The 18,047-nt window shown below is 40.2% G+C and overlaps 2 protein-coding genes across 6 annotated transcripts; one reads left to right on the top strand and one right to left on the bottom strand.

Annotated features, from left to right (window-relative positions):
- Window positions 1-800: 800 nt before the first annotated feature.
- Window positions 801-12,091, bottom strand: mrpl51 (mitochondrial ribosomal protein L51). Of its 5 annotated transcripts, none has more exons than XM_018735186.1 (4): window positions 12,018-12,091; window positions 5,929-6,027; window positions 5,378-5,485; window positions 801-1,151 (listed from the first exon to the last, which is right to left on the bottom strand). In XM_018735186.1, the coding sequence occupies exons 1-4, from the start codon at window positions 12,052-12,054 to the stop codon at window positions 955-957; spliced, it is 441 nt and encodes a 146-aa protein (XP_018590702.1). In that variant the 5' UTR covers window positions 12,055-12,091; the 3' UTR covers window positions 801-954. The 5 variants fall into 5 exon arrangements, with proteins under 5 accessions (XP_018590702.1, XP_018590709.1, XP_018590735.1 ...); XM_018735193.1 differs by lacking the exon at window positions 12,018-12,091 and adding an exon at window positions 6,446-6,613 and having other exon boundaries at window positions 803-1,151; XM_018735219.1 differs by lacking the exon at window positions 12,018-12,091 and adding an exon at window positions 6,584-6,611 and having other exon boundaries at window positions 803-1,151.
- Window positions 12,092-14,792: 2,701 nt separating this feature from the next.
- lag3 (lymphocyte activating 3) lies at window positions 14,793-17,850 on the top strand. Its single transcript, XM_018736856.2, has 8 exons — window positions 14,793-14,857; window positions 15,118-15,250; window positions 15,372-15,589; window positions 15,743-16,012; window positions 16,244-16,552; window positions 16,778-17,029; window positions 17,177-17,295; window positions 17,533-17,850. Exons 1-8 carry the CDS (start codon window positions 14,812-14,814, stop codon window positions 17,653-17,655), a joined length of 1,470 nt encoding a protein of 489 aa, XP_018592372.1. The 5' UTR covers window positions 14,793-14,811; the 3' UTR covers window positions 17,656-17,850.
- Window positions 17,851-18,047: the final 197 nt, after the last annotated feature.

The raw sequence follows: 18,047 nt of genomic DNA, 5'->3' as shown, positions 1-18,047 counted from the left end.
AAATTAATGCAATGGACTGGATCTTCTTCTAACACGATCAATATTTGCATTTATCCGTCACTCGTCTTCAAAGTGACTTACAGTGTTAAGGTAGTTAGAGTTATTTCCCCTTTTATACAGCTGGGTAATTTTACTGGAGCAGTTTAGGGTAAGTACCTTGCGCTCAAGGACACTACAGCTGGAGATGAGGCTCAAACCTGCAACTTTTGGGTCCAAGGCAGCAGCTCAGACCACTGTGCTACCAGATGCCAATATAAAACTGCTGCAATAGGTCATGAAAATATACACTATTTTTTCCACACAATGCCTTTTTTATTCAGTGCGGTTTTGCCCATTGCACCTTCATTTTACTTTTACAACAGATATCTTACTCTCTACAACAGCTTGTATCAGGATGTTTTGGGAAGGAAATACACACTTGGCGTCTTCCATAAAACAACTGTATACTTGATCACAGCAGCGATATCAAATTCCAGCAGCTGATTAATAGAAATTAAAACAACAGCACATGTAGTGCTTCATTTAGCTGATACTTTTCTCAAAGCAGCTTACAGTGTGAAGCTACTTACAAAGATGTGCCAATTTTTATGCAGAAAGGTTAATTTTTACTCCATCAGCTGAGGGTAAACACTCAAATGTTTGAAAGTGACAGTACACAGCACTCTAACAGTATACTGTCCATATGTTTTGCAGATTGAAAGGTGGGTATTGATCTTATGAATGTCTTTACATCACAAACATCTAGGAGTTGTATATTTGGCAATGCTTTAGATGTAAAAGCACACAATAAATTCCCATCATTCTTGGAATAAATTTATTGGTACTTCAAACATGCAGAAAACACTAGAAAATTCTTCAGACAAACAGCATGACGTCTTCCGCACCTGTGCCCATTTCAACAGGACCAACTCCTGAGTCCATGCGAGTGCCGCCAGGCCGGGAAGCGCACGCTGATCAGCGGTGCTTGCCATATCTATTGAAGCGCCTGTAAAGGTAGCGGATCCTTTTCTCCAGGTTGTGACGATCTGTTGCCATCATTCTGTCTCCAACCATCCTCTTCTTCCGTGTCAAGCGCTGTAATTCGATGCCACGGAAACCCCGCAGCCACACTGGGCCCACAATCAAGTCCTTTGGATGAGCCTTAAAGTTACCTACAGAATACCCAACAGACTTGTTACACACTTGTGACACAATTACAATGTATTAAGATTAGAGTGTGCAAAGATAGCATTGAAATTTACATAACTACACATAGTACTAATTATTTGAGACTGTTAAATATTTGGTATCAAAAATCATAAAATGCAACTTTTTCCAAATGGTACATAAAAAATTTCCCATCATATGCTTATTTCCATACTTTCATCAAGTACATATGAAAATATATTCAGCATAATGTACTTTTAAGAATTAACAAAATGCCATCCTTTTGTTTCATTCAGCATGGTTACTAGGACATATAACAAGAGCCAAAGGACTGTAAATATGCACCAGAAGAAAGTACTGCATCAATACGCACACCATTGTTGACAAAAAGAAGCTCAGTACTGGAATTAAGAGAACAAAATGAGGTCTTTCAGATCTTCCTACCAGCCTGTGCTATACTTTAAGATGTTCTTGTAATTTTACAGAATTTATTATACTGATACTGCAATGTATAATACAAAAACGACATTTTCTCAAACTTCACACACCAAACAATCCATCCATCCATCCATCCAACCATCTTCAGTAACCTTGTCCAGAGCAGAAGTGAGGTGAACTGGAGCCTATTCCAAAAGCAGTGGGCGCAAGGCTGAAAAGGGGTACACCCTGGACAGGATGTCAGTTGGTTGCGGGATGGCCGCACACACTTTCCTTTCACACTCTGTGTAATTCAGAATCACCAATCCACCTAAACTACATCTTTAGAATGTAGGAGGAAACCAGAGCACCTGGAGGAAACCCACACAGACATGGGGAGAACATGCAAAGTCTGTACAGATTGAGTAGGGATTGTACCCACGTTCTCTTACACCACCCAAGTGCTGTGAGGCAGCAGTGCCACTCACTACACCACCATGCTGCCATCACCAGACTAATGATAAGCAAATGAATTTCAGCAGTTAAGAATTACACTTGCATCTTAAATTTATTCATACCAATGTATTAATGTTCATAGATAAAGTTTTTGGGGGTGTCCCCCTGCCAAAAAAAGAAAAAAAATTGCAAATTTTCCTACTTGGTTCCTAAAATTGTTGTCCTTTAGAGGGAATGTAACGTGTGTTTACCCACTTAGACGATAGATGGCAGTAAGTGACACAAACAAAAGGAATGAGGGACAACCTTAGTAGCTTTAATACCTCAACTTCCACAAAATTTATATCGACTGTGATTCTAACAGCCCTGGCAACAAGCGATATGCAATTATGATGGAGACATATGTGAAGATAAAGTGGTAAAAGTGGCAAAAAATGACAAAAGCAGCAAATATTTAAGCAAAGAATCAGAATTAAAAAGTAAAGTTTTCAAGGTATTCAATGTTCACTTTCAAACTCAATGAGAATATAAGCATTTAAGGTGAGTTTTCAACCAATTGCTTATGCAATCCCTCCCGTAGAAGAGAGGCAATTTTGGGTATTTTGCTCGAGGGTATCACAATAGGAGGTGAGATTTGAATTGTGCTCTCAACACTACACTACCTGCTGCTCCCTCACTGGAGTCAATCTGGCAATGTTTTTCTATTTATTAGCAGTCACACAAAAACATGTACCTTTCAAACAAATAATTTAAAGCACAAGTAGTAACTGCATTAATATACCTTACACAAAAGTTAGTAAAGCCTTTGTCTTGTGATCAAATGAAGATCTAGTGCCAAACACCTGATTTTAAGACTACACAGCACCTCTAAATACATACTGTACGTGTGTTTTGCACAGTGAAAGGCAAAGTGACCTTGTGAACTTCAAATCACAAACATCTGAGCCAAATTATCAAAAATGTCTCGGTCCAGGGTGTACCCTGTTTCACACCCAATACTTATTGGGTAGTCTTTAGTCTTGTCTATAAAAATAACATTTTTTTATCTGTTCTATTCAGTTTTTCCTGTACGTTTCCGAAAAGAACCCAGGTTTGGCCGGTTTATCTTCAGGTGCCACAGGATTTGCAGGTATTGCTACTGCTACAGACAAATTAGCATCACCAATTCATCTTAACTGCATGTCTTTGGACTGTTGGGAGCAAACCAGGGCACCCAGAGGACCCCCGAACGGACACAAGGAACATATGTAAACTTCACACAGACTGAGCAGGGATCGAAGCCACATTCTCTCATACCACCCAGGCGCTGTAAGGTGGAAGCACTACTCACTGCATCACTCTGCTGCCCGAATTAATTTAATTTTGTTATTATTTTGAAATATGTTGTCTTTATTGTCATGCATAAAATACATACCAGCATTTTAATTTTAAGTGACATGTTTTTCATCTGGGGAAACTTTTATAATGAAAAAATGAAACAATGAATCCACTCACAATAAGAATTTTTAGTGTAACTTCACAAAATGCATTAACCCTGTTATGCAAGCCATGGTGTACTATTTTACCCATACATACTCCGAAGTTAAAGAACTTTACATTGAAAAATAGTAAATATTTGACATTTGTAAAATTGCTTCAATGAGTCTTATGACTATGAATTAAAGTAATATAAAAATTAAAATAATGTCTAAACAAAATCTGCATTCCATGTAAAATAAAAAGAAACTGCATTCTGGACTCTTGCCAGGAGATGACAGCAATACACAAGATGAACTTCAGGCCTAATCACACTGCATCAAGAAATCTGCACCATAGCAGATTATTTCATATGCCTGCCAATATAGCAGAATAGCTGAAGCACAGACATATTCTGTGGGCTTTTACTATTCATAAATATTTATATTTTAATACTAATGTTCCTTTTGGCAACAAGCCCAGACTTCTAACCACAAAACTACATAACGATTTACAAGACAAGATTCTTGTAGCACTTGACAAACATACAGTGCAGTGCAGCCTGTTTGTTTGGTGCGTAGCGACTCAACACTCCTAGGTCCCAGAGAACCTTCCGCATACTGCTGTACTGCACACATTGCTAAGAACTGATAGCCATCAGCATAGTTGCTACTAGACTGTGACTCATTACTTGGCTCCCTGTGTGATGAGTCAAAGCTCTGGCAGCCTTGCTATCTGATGCAATGACAGAGATTAGTGCCCATTGGGCCCTCTGTGCTGTTCCTTGGCCAACCAACAATGAGTGATAATCTGAACAACCCAGTCAGTGACAGACAAAGTGCTGACTCAGTGTAGCTTCAAATTATCTTTTTTTTAAAATTACCATTATTATTTTCTTCTTATTGTGTGCTGCTTAGCTAATGCTTTTGTGCCCACAGCATCTGTTCAGCTGGGTAAGTATGCAGGACAAGTCCCTTTCTCAAGGGTGCCGCAGCATTAGTAGGGAGTGAAGTTTGCACTGACTACCTTCAGGTTACAAGTCTTGATTCCCAGCAGTATGATATCATGTTTCTTCAAAAGCAGAGCATATTCATTTTAGGCTGTCTTCCTGGGTTTTGTTGTGATCATTCCACATTTTGACCACTCAAATGTCACAGCAAGTTAGTGATCAATTATCAGATCTACAATAAAAGCATATATGATGAAAACATGATGTTAACTAAACTCTTTCGTACTGAATTGCCCAAGAAATATAACTCAAAGACTGCCAGACATAAGCATCAAAATTTTGCAGCAGATCTTGTACTAAAATGTAATAAGATCTGTTGTTTCTTGACAGTGGTTTGGCTTTTTGTTCCTTGACATCTCATTCTTTCAACTCAGAATAAAGAAATTCCCTGTTTGACCTTAACGTCATTAAACGGCTCTTCACAGCAAGAAACTTCCATAGCATATGCAGTCATTTAATAAATGTCAATGTGAGCAATTAATGAAAACACAGAACACAAAAGAACTTATACATTTTCATGCTGGTATGTACCAGCAGTATGTTTTCGCATATGAACAGTAATGTTAAGTGAGTGTAGCATGACAAAAAACCGTTAAGTACAACTGATTGAAATTATCACCTGGGACCATTTGATTAAAAGGAAAAATATGGGATTTTAGAGATAATATGTAAATTTAGTAACAAGAAATAGTAAGTGGAAAGTTATTTGCTGGGGAGGTTAACTGCATAAATCTTAAATATACAATGTACATAAAACACAGTTAATCTAGAGCCACGTGTGAACACTGTTACGTGGATTAATAAAAACCAAACATAAACATGTTAATTCCGTTCAAAGGCCTGCTCAGGGCAAAGGCAGGGAACAGTTACTGATGCTTTCAGACACTGACTTACCAAGAATTCCAACGTTGTCATACACACCGAACATGGTGCGCTTCTCCGTCCATCTGTCTATATTCTTCGGCTGAGGAATTGCATGCATACGAATTCTACTGCACACGCCTGCAAAGCAAAGGGACAAGTACCTTAATTTTGAAAAGAGCCAACGGGTGACAGAAAATGCAATCACTAACCAACACAACAGCAAGAAGGCAAAGCATGTAAACGTGTAGGGAAGTTCACGTCAGTTCATCCAATCGCGCACTCGAGCAGTTCCACTAAGGACATTGAGGTTAAACGCAACGTAAAAGCAGGTACGACGGGGACGGTCTTCACGGGAACCTTAGCAGGCAAAGCCCTCGCAGCTCCGTCTTTAACAACGAAGTGCTACCTGCTTCGCCGAGTTCAATCCGGTCACTTATCCGTTCGTTTGGGAGGCAACCCAATACCGCAGGGCTACACCTGACCCATCTAGGAGGTGGATGGTGGCTGAGGGAGCACTGAGAACGCAGCCTTGGGGACAGAAGGCACTCAGAGAGCTCTTGAAGGAGGACATGGCTGCGTACCGCTGGAGAAGGAGCGGGCCGACAGGAAGAGCGCCGACTGGCAGAGGGACAGGCCGGCCTTCAGCACCTTCCCTACCGCAGACATTCCAGATTCCTGGCCTGAAACACAGCGAGACACACACAATGAATGAGAGATACAGAGAAAGAGAGAGAGAATGAGGGAAAGGTCTTTCTCTCGTCAGAGAGCCAATAATTAAAAACTTTACAGATATTTACACTCCGTTAACGCTCCCGAATCCAGCACATTCACTCACGTGGCTGCAGCAGTGCTTCGCAAAAATGACAAATCAATGTCATTCGTCGATACAACAACATCATCGTAACGTAAGCCTGGAAACTACATGATGATTCCCACAAGCTAGTCAAACGCTGATTTTTCACATTTATTTAATGCGAGCTGCGTAGCTATGTAGTTCATTTTACAATCATGATGAACCATGAAGTCAGAGAGAGAGAAGTAGTTGCTACTACTGATCACATATCAATAATTATCATGCAGCACATCACGCCAACTTACTCAGAGAAGACTCTTAATGTCTGTAATAATATGTGCGGTGAATAACCGGAAGGTAATGAACACAAATACAGCCAACAATCACATTTACAGACGAGATCTGTTATTCAGCACCCAGTTTGCCACCGCCAAGAAACACACATCACTTCGTAGACGCGGCCATTTTGTGATCAATCCCATGATGCACCGCTCTCACGCACAGCGCTCCACAATAAAATGTCCCTGTTCACGCAGTCGCACCCGAGCCGGTTCTCTGTTCCCAAATGCAGATTTTCGTGTTTTCGCAAAACGCTAGTACAATTTATGCATTACACTGAGAGAAGGAGACTTAGCTGCAGACATGAAAGTCTCAAGCAAACCTAATACATGCATAAGAATAATAATATTCATGCATAAGAATAATTATTTCAGCGTTAGAGGCATAGTTTTAAAATGTGATTTATGTGTAGCATCCCCCCATAGAGCTACTGGAGGGTTATAGGAAAATGCTCTTTATTGAATGCATACATGTGTTTTCCATAGCAGTCTTGACAAAAATGCCAGAGAAGACAGAGTGTTCTGAACAGCCCTCAAGTAAAAAGTAAAGAAATACAAACATAAAAAGTTACACTGCTAGGCAGCATAGCACAGCAACTTCACATCAGGCCAGCTTACTCAGGGAGAACTCAATGTCTGTAATATGTGCGCTGAATAACCGGGAGGTAATGAACACAAATACAGCTAGCAATCCTGACTCAGTCCAACACGACAGACCAGTCTCCCTTCTCCCTCTTCTGTCAAAAACCTGTAACGGGCAACCTGTGATCAGCTATTTGAATTCCACACCCAGAACCATCTCCTCAACAGATATCGGTTTGGATTCAAAGCTGGACATTCCACTGGGACAGTGCTTCTGGCAGTGTCAGATACTCTCCAGTCGGCTAGAGCGGCCGCCCTCTCCCCGGTCCTCATCTTCCATGACCGGTCTGCAACATTTGACACTGTCAACCACTGGATTCTGTTCTTCTCTCCTGGTCAGCTCGGCATCAAAGAAACAGCACTAAAATGGTTTGAGTCCTACCTATCAGAGAGATCCTACCGAGTCGTCTGGCGGGGCTCCCATTCATCTCCTCTGCCTCTCTCAACTGGTGTCCCGCAGGGCTCAGTACTGGGTCCTCTGCTCTTCTCAGTTTACACCTCCTCCCTTGGCCCTGTCATCGCCTCCTATGGATTCAACTACCACTGCTACGCTGATGATACCCAGTTCTTCCTCTCAGTTCCACCTGGAGCATCAGACATTTCCTCACGCATCGCTGCCTGTCTGACGGAAATCTCTGCCTGGATGTCTGATCACCACTTACAACTTAACCTCTCCAAAACAGAGATCCTTCACCTCCCAGCTGGCCCATCTTCCTGCCATGAACTCTCTTTCAAACTGGACCACTCACTGATTTTGCTTACCTTCTCGGCTAAGAGTCTAGGAGTGATGATTGACTCAAGTCTGTCTTTATCTTAGCACGTTGAAGCCATAACTCGGACTGCAGATACATCCTTCATCACAGCCGCAGGATCCGTCCCTATCTAACAACAGACTGCACAACTAATTGTCCAGGCCATGGTGACATCTCGCCCGAACTACTGCAACTCTCTCCTGTCTGGCCTTCCAGCTACTGCCATCAAACCTCTACAGCTGATACAGAACGTTGCTGTACGAGTTTGACTTGTCAAAGCTTTCCCACGTATCTCCCTTCCCTGGCTCTCTGCACTGGCTTCCTATAGCTACCCGGATCAAATGGAAGACTCAGTGTTCAAGGTTATGGCCTATATAAGCATCAATGGAACTGCTTCTAGATATCTACAAGACCTGATCATCTGCTACACCCCAACCAGACTGCTACGCTCCTCCACCTCTGCCCGGTTGGTGGTCCCATGCACAAAACGTCCAAAAGCACAAAGGTTCTCTGTTCTGGCTCTGATGTGGTGGAACGACCTCCGCCTCTCACTCAGACCTGCTGAATCTCTGTCCACATTTTAAAAGAATCTTAAACTCACCTCTTCCAGACTCGCTTCTCCCATGATCTCTTAAGTTTATGCACTCGGTGAATGTTCATGCTCTGTAGCTTCGAGATCATACCTGTTGAACAATGAATACACCTTCACGCAGCTACTCGTGTAATGTAATGTAATGTGTGATCTACATTGGTTCATATGGTGGAAATTAACAAACTACTTTAGAATCACGTGTCTGCATCTAAGTCTCTCTTTTTGTTAATGTAATGCACGCATTGTATTTTCTATGAGATGTACATCGCTTTGGAGAAAAGCATCTATTAAATGAATACCTGTAAACGTAAATGTAAACGAACACTGGAGACTTCCTCCAGGTCACTCGAAGCCCCCCTACTCCACGCAGTGGTTAGGGGGTCACCCCTTGAATCCCTCAGACTAAGCATCAGCAACATAACTGCCAGTCGGAAAGGAACACAGGACTATGTACAATAACAGACACTAGCATCAACTATTTACATTAATCCACGTCAGCCCACATCAGTGCCATTGCAATATATTTGTGCAATATTTTTCATTTTAAAATAAACGGTTTTATAATATTCCATTAAGTTTCATATGTGCACTTTATAAGTACTCCTGTTTTGAAAATGATTGAAACCCAAGCAAACACGAAGGCATGAAACCAGATGATCGAAATCGGCTGCCATCGACTCACCACATTTTCCAGTGACATGGATTGAAGGCCACAGGTGCGCATGCGCACAGATGCGGTTTCACTCTTACTGTAAAAGCGTGCAACAACACACTGGCTCAGTGGAATCAAACGTCAGGTTCACAGAAAAGGGCCAAGTTTGAAGAAGCTCTTGTCTTTGTCAAAGCTCTTTTCATTTTTGTTTTGACGTCAATTATACTTAAGGCTTTTAAACTAAATTAGGTGGAAACATTATACAGGAACACGTAACCTATAAATATCAGTATTCGTTTTGCCATAATGTTTCTCAGTAATTTTGTCCTTATTAGGTTGCTAAAACCTAGCTTTGCGTGTGTCAGCAAGAAGTCAGGCATATACCCGGAGCTGAAGCAAGTCCAGGGCCTGAGAAAATTGATTTTTTTTTGTGTAAAAACACAGAAATTAAGCTGTTTGTGGGTATATTCATGCACTAAGATTAACTTGGTGACAGGTTTGCAGAAATGAGGTTGATATGTGAGGTTGATCTCTGACTGCAATTTGTCAGGCAAAAGAATAAAAATCTGAATAAAAAAGTGAAATGTGGCTATACAAATCACCTCTAAAGTACTTTACCAGTAATTATTGTACACATGATATGTATAATTAACTTTCAAGTCACTATACTGCCTCAAAGAGAAGAAGGAGAATAAATAGAACTGCAAAAGGACCACTAGCTATGAACCAAACGAGAAATTTGAGCAGCTTAAATCATTCAGATTTTCTGAAATCTAGGGAAGTGACAATAAACTAATTTGTAAACGAAAGGAAGATGGGCAGCATGATGGACTTCAGTTGTTGTTTAAGATGCCCTTATGTTGAGTTCAAGTGAATAACTTTTAAATTTAGAAAAAAAATATCTGTGGTCATTCAGACAGAAATAAGAGTAAGATTTAAGAGCCTTACAATAACAAAATGCATACTGATGGTGCATGTGAAAAAATTCCTAATTGACGAATTTCTAAAAATTTCTAAAAGACAATCTCCCTTAGTTGTTAAAAAAGAGTGAGATGGGAAAAGGACAATAGAAGGACCACCAGTTTTGTCTGAAATTATGGAAAATACAATATGTGTTTAAGAGAGAATTTGATATTTTCTAAAATCTGCTCTTTATCTCAGTTTGTACAGTAAATTAACTAAATGCAGTGCTGTGCTACAGCTGGTTTGTGTATTAAAAAAAGCTGAAGAGATGGGAAATTCTCACTGCAAACTTTGTGTACGCATAAGCATATGCATACATATTCATGTTCCTTACATTGCTGTCTTTTCTTCAAGAGAAATTCGGCCCTTGATAAAAACCCACACAAAAATAAAAATATGAAAAAGCAAAATTCAACAAATTACTAAATAATTCCAACACTTTAATTTCATTGCATACTCATCAGTGCAAAACTAATCAGATGAGTGCTGCACGCTTTAGTCGTTTTACCGCTTTTTGACACATCAATTATTGTAATATTAATACAAATACACAAGAAGAACAAGGTAAATTGAGAACAGGTCTCTAATATGCATGCATGAGTAGGCCTATGTGTTCAGTGTTTGTTTCTGAAGTATTAGTCATCTTAGTTTAGGATTAAAATACTTGCATAAACTCAAATACTATAATTCACTAGACAAATACTGCATTGAAACATAAGCCTATGTGTGAAACATCAGAATCAGCATCAGAACGAGCTTTATTGCCAAGTATGTTCACACATACAACGAATTTGTCTTGGTGACAGAAACTTCCACAGCACAGACAGAATGACAGTGACAAGACAGATGAGAAGATAGAATATGTGAATGAAGGAAAAAAAAATATATAAAAAAATATAAAGTACCCAATATACAAAAATACAGGTATGTTCTATACAAATGCAAGGGAATGTGAGTAAGAGATATGATGTGATAAATAGATATAAATATAAATATAAATAGCGTTGTGTATTGCTTTGGTTTACTCTCTAGGGGGGATTTAGCTGTTCATGAGGTAGATGGCCTGAGGAAAGAAACTTTTCTTGTGCCTGGCTGTCCTGGTTAATTAATGTATGTGATCAGAGGTTGTCTAACTCTGCATTAGTTGGTGTCAGGCGTTTAAATCATAATGTACTCTCCGTCGAAATGCTTCTGAAACTAAATCTATAAGTTGTTCTCTTTAACTCAACATGGGGATATCATGAGCGAGAGCTGAAGACGTCAATCCAGCCATATTGCTTCTTTTTGCATCCGAAATACTTCATTATAATTTTCTTACAGAAAATCAGAGCATATTAAACCGCTCAAGTTTCTTATGTTCTATCGCACAAATATTGTGAAGGCAACGTTTTTGGCTGTCTTACTGACCCCTTCGTTCGCCCTCCAGCATTTTCAGCATTAAGTCATATAGTGACTTGATAGTCATGCGTTGTAAGCAGGAAAGCTACAATGTTTACGTGAAAGCTGCTCGATGTTTGAAAAGAAAAACAGCTGAACAGACTGGAAATTGTGTTTGCTGACTGTTTGTGCTTGCATATCTACATGTATCAATCTGTCACGTAACTGTTCTTTCCATGCAAAACATGGCCAGTGATTTAGGTCCAGGCTACCTATGGTGATGCGTGCGTATGCGTGTGTACGTAAGTCAGAAGACTAGACTAACCAGTGGCCTTCTGTCAAGTGCCTACAGGTTCGTTTAGCTCTGTCCATCACAGCGAGCATGTTGTGGACCACTTCTGTGTGCGTGCATGTGTGTGGGTGGGTTTGTGCGTGTGTGTATGTACGTGAGTCTGAGACAAATAACACTGAACTAAACTTGAACAAAGAGAGTGAGAGAGAAGTACTGGAACAAATGACAATAGAAGTGCCAGTACTTTGAAATTTTTTTTCAGTACTTACAGTTTTGAATATTTTCCAGCTTCTCTTTAATTTGCATGTTTGGGGAGGTTCACCCTGTTCAATGAATTTTTTTCCGTACTTCATGGGGGGTTTCTTAAAACATGAGCTTGCCTGGTCCTCCTCGTCTTCCGCATAACCCTATTATTTGTCTTCAGACGTCACCGGTAAGCATCGCTGTCACTTACAACAAGTCAAAAACCAAGGAGAGGTTTTGGGTGCGGGGGGCACGAATGATGCCTACGTCATATCCCCTCTTTTCACAGCTACAAGTTGAATCTTCCGTTGCCGATGACCTACTGGTTAAGCCTATCATCATTAAGGGCTACTAGGTGAATATGCCAACAACAGAGAACAAAAAAAATCTTGAACACAGAACAACTGTCAGCAGTTTACGATCAGCAGTTTGAAAAAACCACCTCAAAGAAATTTGCCAGACGCGGGACTGTTTAGCAGCAGGCCACAAGTACATAACTAAGATGCTGGACTCTACAAGAGTTTGCATTTGAATATCTCTGTTTTCACTGGAACAGAGTAGGAAGGTGAGGCGGCAGCAGAAGGAGGAAACAAGCCCATTCACTGAGAGATGCTCAGGCATCTGAAGGAAAATACGACCAATGTGCCCACACAAACACCTGCGAGTCACTAACCAGTTAGTATTGAGAATCTTATCCTATTCATTCGTCTAGTTACGTTTTTGAAAGTTCTCTCGCTCTCTGTCTGTACATCTCTGTATTTTTATAGTAAAAAATTTCTATTATTGTCAAATATAGAGAATTTTTTTTTTCAAAAGAGTTCGATAAACTGTAGATACCCAGTGTTCAAATGCAGAAACAATGTCTAATACTTTTTATCTTAGGAGTTTGGTAAACAACAGTCATCCTAACTAACCTTAAATAATTCCAAGTACTTATTTTAATGTTTAAATTATTAACGTATCATTCCTTTGTATACTTCTTCAGTGTTTTTTCCTATTGTGTTGTATATTTATTGAGGCAACTAAGGGTAAAAAACCACAACCTAGGGCACACATGCAGTTCTGTTACGCCACCCAGACATGTTTGACTATTCATCACAATCATAATACATATAGTTATTTATTGTAACAATTAGTTCTGTATGACAGATAAAGTAATTTACTGAAAAATGTTGAGTTGCGCTGGTTATTTCAAGGAGATTTAGGTAGTGCAGAAATTTTTAAAATTTAAATCTGCTGCTAAAGACTCAAACATTCTTGCATTATAAGCCAATAAATAAATGTAAATGAATAAATAAATAAATGTAAAATCAGCAAAATTTATACAAAATATTTTTTCTACTTCAGAATTACAACCTGAAGGACCGAATATTGTATTAAAAAAAATATATACTTCCTGTCACTGACCGAAACGTCTACTAAATAAAAATATACAAAACTATGAAACAAGGCTAAAAATATTTTAATAACTGTAAGTTCTTTGTGTTAATTTACCTTAGAAAATCCTTTCTGAAACCTAGGTTATTTATATTTGGCAATGCTAGTTAACTTTACATTGTTCAATTTTTTCTGGAGACAGTAAGAAATGTAAGAGTAATATTCCTAATAATCCCATATATCGTAAATTACATTTTATATTTAAAAAAATATTCCACAGTCTGCACCATGCCTTGATTTTGCAACACCAGTAAACAAATTAAGAGCAAGAGTAATTTACTGGTGTGAATAAATGTTCCAAAACTTCAGTTTAATTTGAAAAGAAACTGTGGAAAATGTTTTTTTGTCTATGAGGAGGCATGGGAATTAAGCGCTTGAGAATTATGCTGCTTTGGTATGAATGAAAAAGTTATGTAAAACAGATGAGAAAAGGGAAGTATTGTTCATATTCAAATATAGTATTTATCAGGTTAAAAAAAAAAATGCCATTGAGGTAGAGCATCTCCATAAATCATTCAATGCACCAAGAACAACAAAGCTCATATGAGAGAGAGAATCAAAGGGAGAGATTGAGTCATCCTCTAACCCCACTCTCAGCATCAGTTCCCTCCATCAAAACAACGCCAGATCTCTTGCTTTCTTATTTGCTTTTTCTCATTACTGGAAGGCACGCTGGTTCAGTGTACTGACAGACCTTTCAGTAAGCTAAGTGTCAGATTCCAATTGCTCTGCTTGCTTTTTCACCTATAATTACACAACTTATTTCTGGACTGAGTAAGAAAAGAGGCACGGCTTTTATCAAGAAAAAGCTGAGGAACATGTGTGTTTCGGGGGTGTATCGCATTGGGGATACAGGATACTATTTAACTTCTACACACTGTGTTATTATTGCAGATTTTCATTTTTGGGAAAAGAGAACCTGCCATTAGAGTTCCAGTAGAGTAACATATTTATATTGAAATTGTTCCACCCTGAAAAGTGAATTGAAACATATGATATTGAATTTGATTTGATCAGGTCGAGGAGGGATAGAGGGAGCACGTGGGGGCGTGGGTCTCCCTGTGCAATTCGTTTTCTGTCAGTTTCCGAATTGCGTCACCGGAACAGATATGAGCCACATCAAACGGCCCATAGAACCCAGGATCATGTGACTCAGACAGGGACTACCCTCTAACACCTTCTCGCTCTTTGCCACCCCCGGCCATATATATACACCAAGCACAACTTCAGAGACGCAGAAGCAGGCATTGAGTCAGAGAAGTAAAACTGCAGATACAGCTAAAGGGAGAACAAAGGGAGCAGAGAGTGGATTAAGAGAGACCAACCAAGAACACATGAAAAATAATTTGATAAACAGTGCAACAGTCTATAAAAAAGTTAACCATGCTGTTATTGGTGGTTTTGCTGGGAACTGCATTGTCTATAAAGGGTGAGATTTCGTGTTTACATTATAATTGTTCTTTTCAAATGACATAATCTGTGCTGAAGTTTTCACTGAAATTATAATAGCTGCCTCTTGTGAAGTCAAATTTTTACAGATGGCGCTGGGTTGGGTTTAGTTTTTGATTTATATTTTCTAAGGAACTACCACTGCATGGCTGCTTAAGTCCTGGTCTGAAGTGTAGGCCCTCCTCTGGTTTTTGTCTTGCTGGAAGGAGTTTTGATACATGCATCTCTTGTGCTGTCCAGGTGGCTCGAGTGAGGAAACAGAAGTGCTGGTGAGCGCAGGTTCAACAGCAGTGCTGCCCTGTGAAGTCAGTGGTCTTTCCTCCCCCATTCGTGTGCTGTGGACGAGAAGCAGCCAGAGGCAATCCCGCAACCAGTAAGTTCACCCATATTGACCAGTCAATCCCCCTGTACTTGTACACCCCCAGTCTTCCCAGGTCAGGTGTTGGAACAAGTCTGAAAAGATGTAAAGAGACTGTCTCCTTTCTGTTCTCCAGGGTCCAGACCACTGTGTGGCGTGTAGAGCCAAGTGGAATGGAATTTCGGGGAGTAGGGGTTGGCCAGAGGTCCCGGTGCTCCCACGCTAACTTTAATAAAGGCGACTTCAGCCTCCAGATAGAAAACGTGAGTGCTGAGGATGGAGGAGAGTATTTCTGCACAGTGACAAATCAAAGGAAGACAACCAAAAAGCAAGTGATTCTTAGGGTGATTGAAGGTACGTTATATAAGGACCCTGTCAAAATGAGCTCAAATATAGCCGTAATGAAGGGACACCCCAATCTAGCACCCTAGTCTCGTATGCTTTATCTTTAGTTAACGTTTTCATGTGGCATTAATGACAAGTAGAGCCTGAATTTCTGCATTTCAGTGTCCGTCACATCACATCAGCCAGTGGAAGGCAGCGATGTGGTAATAACTTGCAACATCATGCCTCCGGTGAGCATGGTGACAGTAAACTGGAGCTTCAATGGCAGCTCATTCCCAGCAGATAATAGGGATCGGCTACAACGGAGGCAGAGGAAAGGTGTGACGGATTATGAGATTTTGGGTGTGTCTCCAAGGCATACGGGTACTTGGACATGCATTGTCCAGCACAATGGGAATGAAGGAAAGGCGAGTCAGTCCCTGACTGTGGCAGGTGAGAATCAGCAGTCTCATCAGTTCACTGCTCTTGGTATCACTGCATTCTTCTTGATCCTTAAATTTGTTAATTACAATAAGATTGCTGAAAATTTGTGCAAGAATTTCTCACCCCCAGATTAAAACCAGAAATTCAGATTGCTTTATTGGCATGATATAAGCTCATTAATTAACTTTGCCAAGGTGTTTGTATTTTCAGCTATTAAACATTTGTCTATCCCTCCTTAAGGTATCACCAGTCCAGCCCAGGAAATGATTCAGGTCTATGCTGAAGTGGGCTCTCTGGCATGGTTGCCCTGTGTGTACACTGTGGGGGTGGTCCCAGAGCACCCAAGCTGGAGCAGAGACAGTGATAGCCTTAGCCCTTTTAAAGGCCTTCCTTCTTTGTTCCGTGCCTCATCTCAGTCTTCCCGTCCACCCTGGGACCAGTCAGCAGAGATTGAGAGGGTGGATGCCAGGGACCAAGGGATGTACAGATGTTCAGGCACTTTGGAAGGAAAGAGAGTGCAGAGGCAACTGCAGCTGGTGACAGCCCAAGGTGAGTCATATTTGGAGGAAAAAGCCCACCCAGCCTACAGTGGTAAAGTACTTAATGTAACTGAAGAAATAAAACATACCAGTGCAGACAGACAACCAAGATATGATCTGTATACTTTGCAAATGAGTCATGCTGAACAATGGCTGTCAATTAAAGTGTGTCTTCAGCTTCTACAAGGGTTTGGGTGACTCCGTCGTTTGACTCCATGGTTTCTTTGTTCTTCAGTAGTTACAACTGGCTTGAAAAACACCCCAAAGACACTGATCTGCCAGCTCAGCAATACAACAGGCATCAGCAGCTATGAGTGGGTTTGGGTGACTAATGACGCCAGTGGCTCCCAAGCAGTTACCCCATTCCACTGGGAAAAGTCTTTGAATATTGACAAAATACAAAGGAGGGGTCCCGGAGAATGTTTATGTCGATACTTCGGGAAGCAGGGCATCCTGGGGAATGCAACTTATCATGAACCTTTCACATGTAAGTATGATTTTTCAGTGCATTTACTGAAGAATGCATAATTCAGTCCATCATTGTAATCACAGAGGTGTAAGTAATAACATTTAAATGAATGCACTAGCCAAATGACTATTGACCACAGCAATTCTCCTCTCTCTTTGTTCATAGATGCTCTGCAAGGAGAGAAGAAACCAGGGAATGTTAGTGCAGGCATGATAACTGGCCTTGTCATATTCTTCTTGGTGTTGCTGTTGATTGTGCTCCAGATGTACAAAAACTATCGTAGGGTAAGCTCCACCGCAACCCCTCTGCTCTTTTTTCGTATTCACATTTACCTCCTGCCAAGACCTTTGCAGCTGATAAGTGTGTCTGAATAGTATTTCTTTAATAGCTTCTGCATACTGTGCCACCATGTTGTCATGCTTCTCTAGCAGGGTCATTGCTCAGGTTCCTACATGAGAGCAATCAGCATGTTTTTCCTTAGCCGGTATGAAACTCAAAGCTGTCTCTTCGTTTCTCTTCAGCGGAAGATGATACTGCCATATCCTGCCCTGGAAACCATTGTGCACTCCTCCGTTAATGCCCAAGAACACAACAGGCAGAACAGAGCAGACACGAAAGTGAAGAATCAGCAAACAACAGTCTAACGGCAACAAAGATATTCTGCCGCTTAACGAACAAATGAATCTAGTGGCCCACGGGCATTGTTGAAGCCTAATTTTTCTTTGACATCTTGAAATACTATAATACTACTTGTGTGAGAGTGGACAATTTGCGTGAAATGTGACTATGCATTGTGGATGGTGATTGTCTGAGTATATCTGCGAATTATACGCAGCCATATGTAGCAAAAATCTTTTTCTTATTTCCTTTTTGTATTGTTTAAACTGTGTTCACTTATGAAGTTTTATATGCCAGTATTTTATTTCAATAATATCTTTGATTTCAATAAAGCTATATCACTGTCAACCTATTTTCCTAGCTTTCATTGTTAAATCAACTGAAATAAATTTTGAAAAAGAGCAGTACAGTATTTTTA

Source organism: Scleropages formosus, chromosome 18 (genome assembly GCF_900964775.1).
Source record: "Scleropages formosus chromosome 18, fSclFor1.1, whole genome shotgun sequence".
Taxonomy (NCBI): Eukaryota; Metazoa; Chordata; class Actinopteri; order Osteoglossiformes; family Osteoglossidae; genus Scleropages; species Scleropages formosus.
This window is presented reverse-complemented; position numbering and strand designations above follow the sequence as displayed.

Coding starts and splice junctions, on each gene's coding strand:
- mrpl51 (XM_018735186.1), bottom strand. CDS start 12,054: ATGCAAATTAAAGAGAAGCTGGAAAATATTCAAAACT. Junction 6,028..12,017: donor GCTGGAAAATATTCAAAACT/GTAAGTACTGAA, acceptor GCTGTGTTTCAG/GCCAGGAATCTGGAATGTCT. Junction 5,486..5,928: donor GGCCCGCTCCTTCTCCAGCG/GTACGCAGCCAT, acceptor TTTGCTTTGCAG/GCGTGTGCAGTAGAATTCGT.
- lag3 (XM_018736856.2), top strand. CDS start 14,812: ATGCTGTTATTGGTGGTTTTGCTGGGAACTGCATTGTCTATAAAGG. Junction 16,013..16,243: donor TCAGTCCCTGACTGTGGCAG/GTGAGAATCAGC, acceptor TCCCTCCTTAAG/GTATCACCAGTCCAGCCCAG. Junction 17,030..17,176: donor TTATCATGAACCTTTCACAT/GTAAGTATGATT, acceptor CTTTGTTCATAG/ATGCTCTGCAAGGAGAGAAG.